This window comes from Ambystoma mexicanum, chromosome 1p (genome assembly GCF_040938575.1).
Source record: "Ambystoma mexicanum isolate Mex_15411 chromosome 1p, UKY_AmexF1_1, whole genome shotgun sequence".
Taxonomy (NCBI): domain Eukaryota; kingdom Metazoa; phylum Chordata; class Amphibia; order Caudata; family Ambystomatidae; genus Ambystoma; species Ambystoma mexicanum.
In genome coordinates this window covers 73865204-73879946 of record NC_090921.1, presented here as the reverse complement: position 1 = coordinate 73879946, position 14743 = coordinate 73865204, and the positions used below count along the sequence as shown (strand labels likewise).

General features: G+C 44.2%; 1 protein-coding gene across 1 annotated transcript in view; it reads right to left on the bottom strand.

Annotated features, from left to right (window-relative positions):
- LOC138566218 (dnaJ homolog subfamily C member 3-like) overlaps nt 1–14743 on the bottom strand; it is a 406060-nt gene that overhangs the window by 268716 nt on the left and 122601 nt on the right. Inside the window, exon 4 of the mRNA XM_069643277.1 lies at nt 9989–10063. Within this exon, the coding sequence (XP_069499378.1) occupies nt 9989–10063 (75 nt within the window). The remainder of the gene's footprint in view (nt 1–9988; nt 10064–14743) is intronic.

Genomic DNA, 14743 nt, shown 5'->3' with positions numbered 1-14743 from the left:
TGAAGTTTAGAGGGGTAGAGACAGGGACCTATCTAACCAACAGAGCCTTCTGTCCAGTCTTAAACATCTCATAAATCCGGAGCGTGTGATGTCAAGTATGACCAGAACGAGGGAAAATGAATGGGCTTTCTGACAGGGAAATACCATGCGTTCTGGAAAATAAAAATGTGCTTGTGGGGTTCAGAATTACGCATCTGGGACTTCTGCCATGCTCCTAAACCTTCTGCTCCTCCCCTTGCCCCTCTTATTTTATAGGATCTGTCACCTCTTTTTGCGGTTAGAGGGACTTTTACTGAAGTCAACTGGCACTGAAAACCTTTTTTTGTACGGTCCTTGGTAGCTGTGCAAAGCCAAATCACTATTCAGACCAGAGGACATGGTTTCCAAGTAAAGTAATTTAACTTTAAAGATAATACCTCACTAACTCTACTATTGAAGGGGAGAGTTCCTGGCTATCAAAACTAAACTAAGGTACTTGTTAATAGTCAAAAGAAAAATAGTCCTCTGTCCAAACCTAACCACGTAACACAAATGCAAAAGAAAATTAGCTAGGGTATTTTGCACTCAGGGCTGTTCACCCCAATCTATCTTAGGTGTTCCAGCTCTGGATCCACTGGTCATCCGTAATCTCCTTCTTTACTAGTTCTTGGCAGCGTATCAAAGTTGAAGTTTCCACAGTTCAGAAAGAAAAGTCTTAAAGGCCTGCAAATACAAATTGTCCAAATTTCAGTATGTGTAGGGATATTCCCTGATCTGTCTCCACCACTTGGATAAGTCTCTTCCCATTTGGTTCTGGAGTTGGGTGTCTCTGTGCTCCACTAAGATCTGCTCTTCGCTTTGTTCAAGAGGCCCCTTTTGCTCCCATGGGTTCTTTCGTCCCAATGGTTCATGTAACGCTTTGGGGTATTGGTAACCCCTATCTCTTTGTAGCTCTCTTCGCTCTTGTGGGGTTCTGTGACCCTTCTGGAGGGTAAAGCTACTCTGGTTTCCCAGGCTCCCTTAACCCTGCTCCTCCTCTCGTCCTCTTTCTCTAGGCCTCTTTAACCTTGGTATGGGGTTAGGGCAAACCACCCTACGTCCCCACTCGCTCTTTCCTCTTTCTGTCTCCCTCCTACCTAGGCAACCAGCATACCTTTAGTCTTGCAGAGTTTGCTACAAGGAGGACGCATCTCTTCGGCAGTGGTGGTGTTCTCTGCGGCGTGCCGCTCCACCGGATTGGGTAGGAGCGTTCAGTCACTCTCCTGTTGAGAGCAGAGGATTCAACGTGAGAATGGAAGGTCTTGTTCCCTGAAGGGAAGTCACAGCCATTGAGTTCACACTTTTCCAGAGCCCAAGGGGTGGTATGCTTAGCGGGCTTACTTCGCTAGCCCCCTATAGAAGAAGGGACGAAGCCTCCAGTTTCTTCACACAGCCGATGAGATTGCGGGGACAGAGGTGTTAAAGCACTTCATTAATGCACCTGGGCGATTTTAAAACCTGCATAGATTTTGGACAGCGGGCGGGTCAGCTTGACTAGGGATGCAAGCCGAAATACCGCATTATTGTCCCAATGTACCTTTTTGGGTGCCATTGAATTACTAAATGTTTCCTTTTAAACCTTGCTTTGTGCAGTTTTACTTTTTATGCATTACTTTTTTGCGTAAACAATGAAGCATGCCTGAAATGGTAGTTGTGCACAGATGACTCACTTTGAAAGTGGTTTGGGTCGGTTTGCCCTGTTTGCCCTAGACCTACCAATACACAGACTGTGTGCGCTGTCCTTGGTGCTTGGCAGTTAAATTGGCTGTGTGTAAGGGATATCTAAGGGAGACCCTGTTCCTACACTATCAGATTTTCAAGAATGCAGCAGGTTTACTTACCTGCTTAAGGATCCTTGCCTTAATACCGTTGCTGCATTTCTAGGACCAGATCTGGCCATACTGGCTGGGTCCTGTGTCCTGGGCTAAGCTCTGGTTTGGATATTCGGTTGATGAGCTGCTTATTGGCCTTTCCTTATCCTTCCACTGCCCCCTCTCATTGTTGGCTGCTCCAGGCTTGCCATGCTGGATCTGTGTTCTGGGCATTCATATCAGCGTTTCTGGGCATTCATATTGTAATTTCCAGTTCTTACCACCTGGTTCTTCAGCCTTTGTCCTGGGAGCTACCGTCATCTGGAAGAGTATTGGGACCCCAATACCCAGTCTCATCTGCTAGCCTTAGCCGTCCTGGATCGCCACAACTAATCTTCCTCTTAGGATAGTTTCATGCATGTGGGCTGTCTTCCTTGGTCGATCGAGCCGCTGGAACTTGCTTGGCAGCGTTCTTCTGTCCTCCTAAAGCCATTGAGTCGATTCCTTGACTTCCGGCTAGCAAGTACCATTCCAAGGAAGGAGAATTATTCTTTTTTGTCCCTCAAGCAGTCATTGTTCCAGGGTTAAAGTCCCTGGATGACAGAATCCCTTAAAGCGCCTTTCAAAAGAAAGGCTGTACTCAGTGTTTCTTCTTCCTGGAACAGACTTTTTAGGAACAACAACAGCAAGTCCGGACCTCGGGACCTAGTGTGGTGGATTATGTGTGATACTTAAAACCAGGGCTCCCCGTGGGTAAAGATCTCTGCAGGTGCACTTCAACCCCTTCTTCCCATTCCTTTGCATTGGGCCTGGACCCTGCTGGGCTGCATCTTTCCTGGAGAGCCCAAGTAGAGTCAGCAACCAGAGTAGCCTCAATAGCAGGGAGAGCCATAATCAACTTCATCAACCACAAATACAGGGATCATTCTGCCTCCAAAATACAGACGAGGGAAGGTTGGATGCGCTTAGATTAGATGAACATCACCCGAGTTGGTATGTGCAAAAGTCATTTCTGGAAACAACTTCTATATTTACCAACATGTTTTCCCATCTGCTGTTCTTCATGCAGACATTGGTTTTCAGAAAGAGAAAAATGGCAGATTCCCCCAACCAGGTGAATCGAGGGCATTTGTCTCCCCGGTTACGGAAGGACGAGATTCATGGGAGGCATGCAGGGAATCGCTATACCGTACAAACAACTTGTCTCAGGGAAGAATCTGAAAAAGAGTTCACTTGGAATCAAATTACCTTAAATCCTATTTATACTAGAGAGGTTACTATTGAAGAGCTAAATAAAGCAAGAGAAAAGCAGTGGGACGAAATACCCTGGGAAAAGCAGAAAGCAACTAAATACCTTACACAAGAAGAGTACAATGTGAGAGAGAGAACAAAGTGTGAACCAGAGTTTGAGAGAAATTGACAAGTGGACTATATATCAAGACATAGCCCAAGGTATACAACTGTCCAGGAGGGAAACCCCACCAGAATAATAATATTAAGACAAGGGATTTGAATCCTATGAGAAAGTCCCAAAAGTGATTCCCAAAGAGAAAGGACGAATTAATAATGCTGTTGAACTAAACAGCCTGAGCCACGAATGTGCGAATTAAATACTAACAAAGAACATATTTCTTGGTACTAGAAGTATCATCAGGAGAAGGGAGCCATTATCCTGATTCAAGATATTTTTCATAGTGGTAGGGTCACTGAGGGTAGTTTTGGGCAGCGGACTTGTTTATTTGGACATTTCTGACTAACAAACAAGCCGCTTAGTAACATAGGCAGGGAACACCCAAAGACATAGGGTACGATAGGCCTATTATATAACGGTGTGCATCATGTCATCGAATATTCATTGTACTTCCTCTGCATTGCCACAATATGCAGTTAAAAGGCAGTCTCACAGTCCAGGGAGTTGGTGGATCTGGCGTGATAAGATAATTTCTTCCAATCTTTTATCTCACCTAATAGAAAACAGCTGACAAATGACCTTACAGAGCTGGGCCTAGGCTGCATCTTGGACCCTCTGTATCAACCCTTGGAAGCACCTGTTGTTTAAACTCAAAGCAGACCAAAAGGCAAGATCAAGGAGGGCTGTTGAGGCGGTGCGGGCATGCTTGGTAGGTCGGATCAATAGATTTGTGGCATGTGGAGGCCCCCAACCATATCGGTCAGGCCTCACAAACACACAGATTAGATGCCCATTTGCCTTTGCTCGATCTGATATCCTACCTTTAGCTCTTACTGTCAAAAAATGGAATGGTCCATCAAGCCCAAGATGCACAAACGTGAGGCACTTTAGCCTCATATGCCCAGCCTACGATCCCCTAAGGTCGTATTGTATTACCCCTCTTTACGGAGAGAAAGTCTCTCTGACCACCCAAATGCTGCTCTGTCATTCCTCTTGGGGGATTCATATCGATACACCACTAAATCAACTGCAGGTTTTTTATTTGTGGCGTCCGACGACAGAGAGCAAACAGGCTTACTAGCCTTTGAGTGTAGGGAGTCAAGTGTTTTATGGTATTTGGGGCTATGAGCAAGGAGGTAAATCGCTGATGTTCCTTTCCCCCTCCCTGCTCCCTCCACCCCCGCCGGCCCCAAATAGTTTCTTCCATGGTAGCATAGATCTGTGATTCCTTTATAGAGTGAACATTTTCATTATTCCTGATGTATTTTACTCATGGTCTCTTTTGGCTGATGGCATTTATCATGATCTCATATATATGTTTTAGATCTGTGGTTGGGTTTCAACTGTACCTAGATTTAAAATTATGCAAACAAGAAATAGCTCATATAACATTACATGTTTTACAGGGTTCAAATTAATCAGAGTGCCTTTCGCACAGACGATAGGGTGAGATTATTGCCGTAACAAATTGGTGCTGTTCGGGAATAACTGACACAACAGATGTACTACCTCAATTTGCAAAAGGAAAAGGCGAACAATGAAATGATGACTAGACAAACAAGTTTGGCTAATCAACTCCTTCACATGTTGGGTTAGTTTAAGAGTTAATATGGCAGATAGCACTGACAATGTGCACTCTTGAACCCATGGATTTAAAAACTTAACACAGCAATTTAGAATACAGAGCTGAATCCCTGATCTAGACCACCGACAATACGATCGGATTCGGATACCCAAGAAGCATAAGCATACAATAATGACAATAAATAGCATTGAATAATTGTACATTACACATCCTTTCTAGTTCACGTACTTTTTCCTTTTTTCCACTCTCTTTTCACAGATAAAACTTATATATGTATTGAAGAAATGTGAATAAGGAGGTATTGTTTGAATAATTTCTATAGAATAGGATTACAGTGTATAGCCTAGATAAAGCCAAAGGCACTGGCGAAACAATAGGCATGTGCGCCAAAAGGTTATTGTTGGCAAATTATAACAAAACTATGTCCCACTATTTGTTGGAGACAAATCGTAACTAAACCAGGTAACTTTATTTCTTTGAACATGATACCGCATATCATGGGTACAATTGAGTATTAAACCATAATTTTACGGCCAAGTTTAGAGTTAGTCGTTTTTTTGCTGATTAATCTAAGACTCTAAGCACAGTGTGGACTGACATTGTCGGGTTTGCTTTATTTTTCAGACTGCGGTGTTACAGTCTGTCTCCCGCTTGTTGCAGACCGTTTACACCTATATTACAGAGGCCTTGCTTGGAGGGGTGGGGGGGCAAAGGGGGCTATAGCCACTGGTCTTTTGGTTGTAGCCTCAGAAAGGATCTCAGGAGCTACAACCAAAAGGCTAGCTAGCCCTCAGTCCTGACAGTTCCAACATTAGTGTAGCCCCGGGTCTTTTCCAGACCTAGCAACACCCCTGCCTATATATATACACATTTACACAGTATATGGGTTGGTGCTGAAAACGGACTTCAACATCAGAATTGGTTTTAAAATGATGCCCTTTTTACCTTTTGTATTTTGCTGTCACGAAAGTCCTAAACAGCTAAAATTGTGAATATAATCAATTGGCTCAAGCTGTTTGGTTTCGAGGCTGGCCGTGGACCTCCTCAAGGGGTCTTCTCTGGTGTCCCCTAGGGTGGGTTGCTGCGATCTATGCACCTGTGAGGGAGGACTGGTACTTGCTTTTCACCACACCCACAGATCTGCCTCCTGACTCGCTCCTGTATTACCTATGGAACTTAAACACTTAACTGAATCTCTCCCCAAAGTGGCTTACAGGTACTTGCCTGGACAGACATTATTCCTGCGTCCCCCAGTGCATCGGGAGTTTTAGGGCCAAAGACTACTTTTAGCTGGTGCGCCTGATTTTAGCTGTATTTTCCAAAGTCCTGCGGGACCCTCCTACTTATCAAAATGCCTTGTTACAATGTTTCACTTGTGGATACAATTGTATCTCTGTCTCTCCAAATAGTGTAATGAGTCCTTGTGACTAGTGTTCTGAGTCTAAACTATTCTTGCCAAGTGGTGTCCTCCAGGCAGGGTTTCTCAAGTTCTGTTTTTCACTCTCTAGGTGCATATACTTAAAGTATGATGTGCAGCTACCATGTTACTATGTGCTAGAGGGTCAGGAATGTAGCAATTACCGTTTGTGTGGCACCTTGGGCTCTGACAGGACTTTGCAAATGCAATGTTTTACTGTGTCTAGGGTTCCTTAGTCTCCCCACCCCTTAAACTATATGTAAATAACTTATCACAGGTATAGTGGATTTGCATGTTAGCACAGGGGTCGACTGGACCTTAACTAACAGAGTGCTTATTTTAACCTGATAAAGAATATATATGCACATTTTATAAAGTGTGTATATTTTCAGTATACTAGTGTTGGGTGGTTTCTTGGTTTCTGTGGTTTACCCGACCTTCCTAATCAACCCTTCTCCCTCCTGAAGATAAGCCTTATCCCTCTGCCATTGCTACCAACCTTACAGAGGGAGGATTGGACTCCCTTTTGGTTGGATGGCTGCACTTCTCTCACCAGAGGGCCGTGTAAAAATCCCACTAACACACTTGGTCTGTATGAATTCCTTTGACAATAAGGCTTTCATATCAACGTCTTCTCCAGAATACAGCAAAGCTAGAGTTATCGATTCCTTCTTCCTTCCTTTGTGTATCCTGTTCCCTCTAATCATCCACTTCTTCCCATCGTGCCCTGAAATGTAGCAGGCATTCCTTTGCAAACATCCAAAAAGAAAGGAAAAATGAAACTATGAGGACTGAAATACGCAATCTCAACATGGTGGACAGGGCACCCATCGCCTCACGCCACAGGAGACGGGGCAAGTGCTGGTCCTCAGTAAAATACAGAGAATATAGACAACTGGACAGAATAATGGGAAGGAGGTGAGGCGATTAATCTAGAGCCAACCGTGAAACACATATTTAACTGGATAAACTGATCCTCAAGTGACAGCTCTCTTTATTTTAATCTATTTCAACGATAGTATAAAAGACTAAAAAGCCTCCTACCTGGGTGGATGATAGAACTGTGCTCCTGAGAGTGAGTGGTATAATAGTAGAGACAGTTAGTAGAACAGAACAGAACCAGGAGAACGAAACAAACAGTCAAGCGAAGAAGACCAAATTGGCAGACAGCTTACGAGTAGAACTTAGAGCAGAAGAAAAGAGCAAAAAAGAAACCTAACAAAAATGTTATCCAGAAGCAGCGGAAAGCAGTCGATAAGCCAGAGTTTACAAGAAACCTGGTTATATGAGCACACTATGTGGAAAGAACTGCTGTCCCGGGCCCAGCCACTGGCAGCAACAACACTAAGATCCATAGGTCCTTCACATAAAGCTAGCTAAGAGCCATAGTCCGCTATAGTGGTGTAGCGAGCGCTAGGAATGGGACTTGTGACAGAGGTGAATACTGCGATGTCTCAAGAGATGCCTCTGGGACAGGAGACTGCATTCCCCAGTAGTAGCTCATTTGTTGTACCAGCCGTGATGTAGATATTTTAGGCGATGACCCGTCTTCCATATACTTCCAAACTGACAATTCTGACAGACCTTCCACTACAGCAAAGAGTGTCATTATGTCCAAACAAACGTGAAACGTGCTTAAAGATGAAAATGTCTCTGACAATACCCTTTATGGTGGGGATTGGCAGTGGTGGGCCTCCTAACCACCTCATGGTCCTCAAAGGGCATTTGGCCAGAAGTGGAGCATCGGAATTGCCGAACAGAGGGATCTCGCATCTCAGGGCGTCTTTGCAGGCCTTGGCGAGCTATGTGTACCCAGCATATCAATCCTTCCCTCAAGTCTTTTGGCTTCACTGCTTCTTAATCTTCTCTATGGCATGTCCAAAAAGACCTGCTACCATCAATGGTGTGGTCGTCTAGCAAACAGTGCATGCAAAGGCTGCTCTGGTCCTGCTTTGCCATACTCTACTACATTCAGGGAACCACTGGAAAAGGAAAGGCGTGCTGGAGAAGAAGATGTCTGACAATATGGAGGAAAATAAATAAATAAAAGACTGCCACTCCAGGTATGTCAGAAAAGACAAAAGATGTCAAAAGACATAGAAGGAGATACCCAGAGAAAAGACTTGGGAAATCTATGAAAAGGGTAGAGTCTCCCAGAGCTTTACGTTCTCAAATGCATGGTGCACATATGCCGAGCTTTCCCTTTTCTAGTCTCTCTGGTTTTGCGTTTGTCAAGCATTGCACAGCAGATAAAACAATCATTGACAAAGCCCACAGGAGGCAGCTTTTGGGTAGGTATGGCATAAGCATTTTCCAGGCACTGCCATAAGAATACTACCTGGTCATAACATGGCAACAGCAAGCCAATGGTGTTAGCACCGGGGGATGGTGGTTGTAAAGCCTATGTAAGAGGAGTAACAGTTTGCTTTGCCAATGCTCGTTTTAACGGGAATTCAGTGCAAGGACCAAATGCAATGACATACATATTGCTTATACACCAAGTGGTTGAAGGCACACTTGGTTACAAGAGATATTCCAGTACACCAGAAGCTGATTTACAGCTGCAGGTGAGGCATCATCTTTTAGAAGAGTCCTTAGAAATAACAGTGGCATCACCTTAAAATCATAAAACCTGTTAAAAGAGATCCCAGCTGTGTGCTTTGGCCGAGGAAGGGCAACAGATATGGTCTAATCGCTTCCTCTTGGCCCCCCAACATGGTGTGGATGTATAGTAGATACCAGTAGTATTCCTTTAATATTTAATGAATGTAGCAAACATGAAGAAGACTCTGTCAGGTTGAGATAAGCAACTAAAATGGTTCCTCTGGTGCCAACCTTCCTATGTTGGATCAGGACAGTGCACGTTCGAAACAAGAATGAGTTCAAAGGTTTATATCTAAACTTCCCGTCTGGTAGAAGTCAAAACTGCAAACCTTGTCCCACCCCATTCAACTGAGGCCGCCCAAGCAAGGCAGCTGAGCTCATATCTTTGGCTCTAAAAAAAAGGCAACGCTTGTGGTGCACTTCTATGAACGGAAGGTAGAATAGTCATGTGGGTGTCCTGTACCTCGGCAAATCTAGAATTAAATAGCCAATGAAAATATGCCCACCCAGCCACTACTAGGAGTCAGGATGCCCACAATTTTATAGACTAGAGGCCAGGATCTACAACACTGGGATTCATAATAGCAGCCTTCAAACAAATGTGGAAACGCCGAGATGGTCAAAACACAATTACAGCTTCAAGGCCACAGATTACACCATGCACTGAATGTTGGATAATATAGAGCTACTTCTAGCTGGAGCTCTCTTCAGGGAGACGCACACCTTGCTCCCTATTTATTCATTCATTCATTTTATTAGTATGGCGCCCAGACCCGGAGGTATCACATCTCAAGAGAACGGTACAGCATAAGTTACACAAATTTATTAGAGACTTTGGGAGGTTCATGTAGGATCTACAGGCAACTACGGATCTGATAAGAGTTACACATATTTGTTAAACAGGGATGTCTTTACTTTTATGCAGAAGAGAGAGTAAGCAAGTTCATCTTGGATGTGCTGTGGGAGGGCGGTCCAGAGAGGGGTCATGTCTGAACATGGTGCCAACTATGTTCGGAAGACTTGACAATGATTATAGTGCTTGATTGGTCCGCACTTAAGACATTGTTTGATGTCACAGCAGATATGACATCTGCCACATAGAAGACATGATTTTACTCAATGACCACATAGCTCTCACTTACCACTGCTTCAAAGTCATCTCTTGCTTCCTGAGCATTTCCCTGCTTTAAAAGAATGTTTCCCCGCTGAAGTCTGGCCTGAAACAAAGACAGGAGGACATGGCTCAATTCAACAGAACAAACAGGACGTTTCATCAACATACAAAGCAGAGAAATACAATCCACCCTGCCTGGCCCTTGATATCTGCCTGAATTCCTCATCTGGCTTATGAGTCGTTGGCACCAGATAGCGTTCTGAGCCCGCTGTCCAGTTGAACTGATGTAGAAGAATAATTAAAATTTAATAGTTTATGACATGGGTAGAATAAACCCATCCTAGCCCGAAAGCCTGTTTGTAACGGAGGGTATGACACAGTGGTGATGATCATGATATATGGACACGCAATGGAGTATATTTAGACAATTGTCATAGTATGCTTTATAAGCAATCATCAGATGTGTGGAACTAATTGTGGCTTTCATGAAGCTTGCGCCTATTAGCCCTTATATGCTGGTGGCTTGGAGAATTAGAAATTCTACAAACCGCCGTATTCTGCATGACCTGAAAAGACTGAATGGCATCATTTGGAGACCTTATATAAAGTGCATGGCAATAGTCAAGCTTAGAGCCTTACAGTTAGGTTAATCACAGAACAATGGGCAAAGATTCCTCAAAAGCATTAAATTGTCATTTGTAGCTCTCACCAGTGAATTGATCTGGGGGATCATAATAAGGCAAGTTTCAAAAAATTGCAACTAGGGTTTTAACTTACTTTGGTATAGGTATGGTAGGTACAGGTATACCAGGCATTTCCACCAGGGTGGTTTTCTTGTTTTCTTCCCAAGTCCCCAAGGGAAGTTTGGTCTTATTGGGACTGAGAAATTACCAGACATCAATTTTTCTATAGAATTGAAAATTTTCTGCATTCTTGCAATACCAACAGTTTGGTCCTTTCCAAGGGGCCCATTACCAGTTGGACGGTGCAGAGATAACGCAGCGGTAATATCACTACCACTGCATTACCGGACCACCTAACTAGAAGTATGGCGGTAAGGTGGAGGAAAAACCTCTGGCAAAACGCTGGAGGTAATTCTGCCACCATAATGCAGACATTTGGGCAGGATTAGCGTTGGCGGTACTGCCACCAGCAGTAATACCACTGTGATCCCCATGGAATCCCATGGACTCCATAAATTGGGACCAACGCTGCCATACCGCCACTTGTAATCCAGCATTAATCTCGCCGTACCAAGTGGCGGAAACAGTAATATAGTGCGGTGGCATCCTAGCGGATTTACTGCAGGGATACCACCAACCGTGTAATGAGCCCTCAAGTCTGAAGGCAAGCTGGAAGTCATCAGCAGTGTTTTAGAATGTTATGACTAAATCCATTAACAAATCATGTGACTGGACTGCCCATGTGAGTGGGACAAAGACTGATATGCAAATGAAATTTCCCATCTGTGAAAGGTACAGTGAGCAAAAAGCAGATGGCTGCAAACTCTCGCCTCAAAGTGGTTAAAAACCACTGAACAGGTTATCACGTCGTGTTCTTGCGAGAGGGGGGCGCCTGCTACCTGTTTTGTATTTTTGGAAGGAACTTGGGGTTGGTCACCCTAAGATAACTGGGGGCAACCAGACGTGGACACCCTGCTCACTGTGCTCAGAGAGGCACAACTCCACCTCACTGATGAGGCCCAACAAGGCTGAAACACGTGTATGGGGTTTCTTTTGGTACTCTTGTTCAGAGGGGAATTGCCATAGCATTTCGGTGCTTGACTGCCCATGTGGGTGGGACAAAGACTGATATGCAAATGGGTATTTCCCATCTGTGAAAGGTACAGTGAGCAAAAAGCAGATGGCTGCAAACTCTCAAAGTGGACTGAACAGGTTATCATGCCATGTTCTTTCGAGAGAGGAGCGCCTGCTACCTTTTTTGTATAGTGCGGATTTGCATTGAAATAGCAATTACAGGCATTAGCCTGTCAACAACTAAAGAAAGCTGCAGTTTAAACTTGCTATTCTAATATTTTCAGACCTTCCCGGGTTACAACACAGACGAGTAATGAGTAAAAGAAGCAGAAACAGCAAATTCTACACAAAGATCTCCAACTAAGGCTTCAGAGCATCACCAAACTGAAGATTTCTTAGTAGAATGATAAAATGATCTTTCATATACCCACACAAGCAGAAGGATTTTAGGAATTCCTCATATTATCCAGTAACCTACTGATCTCTACCCCACTACTTCAGAATCGAAATATTCACATTCAAATTTCCCATAATACCTGATACTCCAAGTTTGGCAAATTATTTTTTGCAAATAAAGTTTGATAAGCTTCAAATGTAAACACAATTTGCATTTAAACAAAGACCATTGCAATCCCTTTGAAACACCCAACTTTCCTTATGAGTAACACGATCCAAAATCTTTGAAGGCATGACACCAAAGTAGATGGGTGAGGTTGGTATTATCAGGTGGTTGCCATTGACAGACACAATAAAAGGTCAAACAAAGAAATATGTGCAACAAATGTTTTATTGGGGTCAGTGTACAAAGGTTGTCGGATAGTTGGTCTGAAGGTGGGGCGTTCTAGAGAACTTAAAAAGGAAGAGTCTCTCGAGGCCATGAAAAAGCATCCAAATAAAAGTTATTTCTGCTCTTCAAGTCCAGGGAGGCCCCTGCTTGCGGCTTAACGCGATTAACAAACAGGTGTGTTTGTTATCGGTAAACGGTCATCTCTCTATGCAGTTCAATTCAAAGTAAAAAAAAAATGAAAATGCCTCTCACGATTCAGTTTGTAGCTTCCTCTCAGTCGATCTCAAATGTCAGTCTTTAGTGTTCACAACATCCATGATGATTGCCTCATGTAGGCCCAGAGGATGGTGGTGTCTGGGGGGTAGGTCAATAGTCGGCAGTGGCTTGGTGCTGACCTGTCCAATACCAGGAGCCGCAGAAGAGCGACAGTTGCCCTAGAAGGTCTCTGGGTTTATTTGGGATTTTCCACCTCTCCCTCACATCCAGGCATAGATAGTGGTTCTCTGGCTCTAGTGCTCAACTGCATCTCTTCCTCGCTTCTCCACCGTGTGCGTATGCCTCCATCTACCGCCTGATCTTCTTCCGATGTTCTCCTTCTCCCTCCCCTGATCTCCAAGCATCTCTCCCAAACTATGTGTCAGCACCTCTGTCCAACCTCACCAACTCGTGGCAACTGAAGCTTTGAAACACTTCACTTGTGTATAAGCACTTTACAAATAAACAATTACAGTATGTTACAACCATCTAGAAGCCCCCATCTCTATCAATTTCTATCACCTCCTCCCCCGCCCCTTTATTAAACCCCATCTAGTCCTCCTCCTGGTAATACCTCAAATTTGGTATCCCTTTTCTCAACCCCCCTCTCATTCCTTCTCCATCTCTCATTATTATGGTACATCTCCTTGATAAGCTGTTCTTCCTTTCCTCCTCCACACCAAATCTATTACCAAATCTCTCATTGCTCAGCCTTTTGGAGTCCTCTCCCCCGCCCCCACCTCTTTGAGTTCCCAAATCCCAGCCTGCCTTATCACTCTCCATCCATTCTCCTGCAAGGTTTTCCCACCAGCTGTATGTGCCTCTTTCTTTACAATTCACTGGGCCTTCCTTATCCCCAACACTGTTTTCTTATCTCTGCTGTATTTCAGGCCACTCGCCTTCACCTCAACCTCCTGGGCCGACTGTCTCCCAGTCCACTGGGACTACTTACTCATAGCAATCCAGGTCCATATCCCCCGCACCCCCGTCCCTCGGATCTCTCCATCCATTCCCCAGCCACTGTCTGCATCCTGCTTATGCCAGCTTTCTGGGTCCCTGCTCTTCTTTCAGCTCCAGCACCTTCTCCAGCCCCTTCTGTGTCCGAATGTGCTCTCCTTCCTAACTCAGACTGCCTTCCAACACAGGTGCTGCTCTTTACAGAATTTGGTGTCAACTTGCCGCTTCTCGCAGTTGAAAGGGGTGCGCTGGTGTGTTACCTGGGATGGCGAATGCCTGCCACGCTACGCCACTGGGGGATGGCTTACTGTCCTAAAGTGGTACCTCTTGGGCAGTCCTCTCTGCCGGTCATCTCTGTCCCTACATTCCAACATTTTTCTGAGGAATAATGGATCTCTGGCATCCTTCCGGGCAGCTGTTGTAGGGATTGCTGGAGGAATGCTACCCCTGAAGAAAGATTTCAGTTATGATGTAAGATTTGGGGGTAGGTAGTCCCTACTCTTGGGCTTTCCTCTCTCTGATCTGCACACCCTGACCCTTCACCCAGTGTTGTTTTAGCCTACCTTTTCCTATCAGAGTGGCATGCTTGTGCAATGGATGGCCGTTTCTCGAGTTACCAATCCTAATTCAGGTTGCTCTTTCCCTCTAAATTTAAATGGGATTTCTGCACCCTCGCAAGAATAGAGGATCATGCAGGAAGCTGCCAGTCCTGCAAGACCCCAATCCTAAACGCCCTTAAAGAGGGACGTGTGTCCTTAATGACAATTTAACAAACCTCAACCCTCCGGCATGGGGAGTAGTAGCTTTGTCAATAGTTTTTTTTAAAAATGTGTATTATTTAAAATGCATTTGGTTAATCAAAAACCTTAAGTACAATTAAATATTACATTTACAAAAACAGCAGTTCCAAAATATATCTAATTATTAGATCAATAATAAAAATAGTATACAAAGTTCATAAAATGGAAATAGTTGTTTAACTTAGTTTCTTGCCTTATTGCCTTCTTCTGTTGTTGGCCTCTAGTCA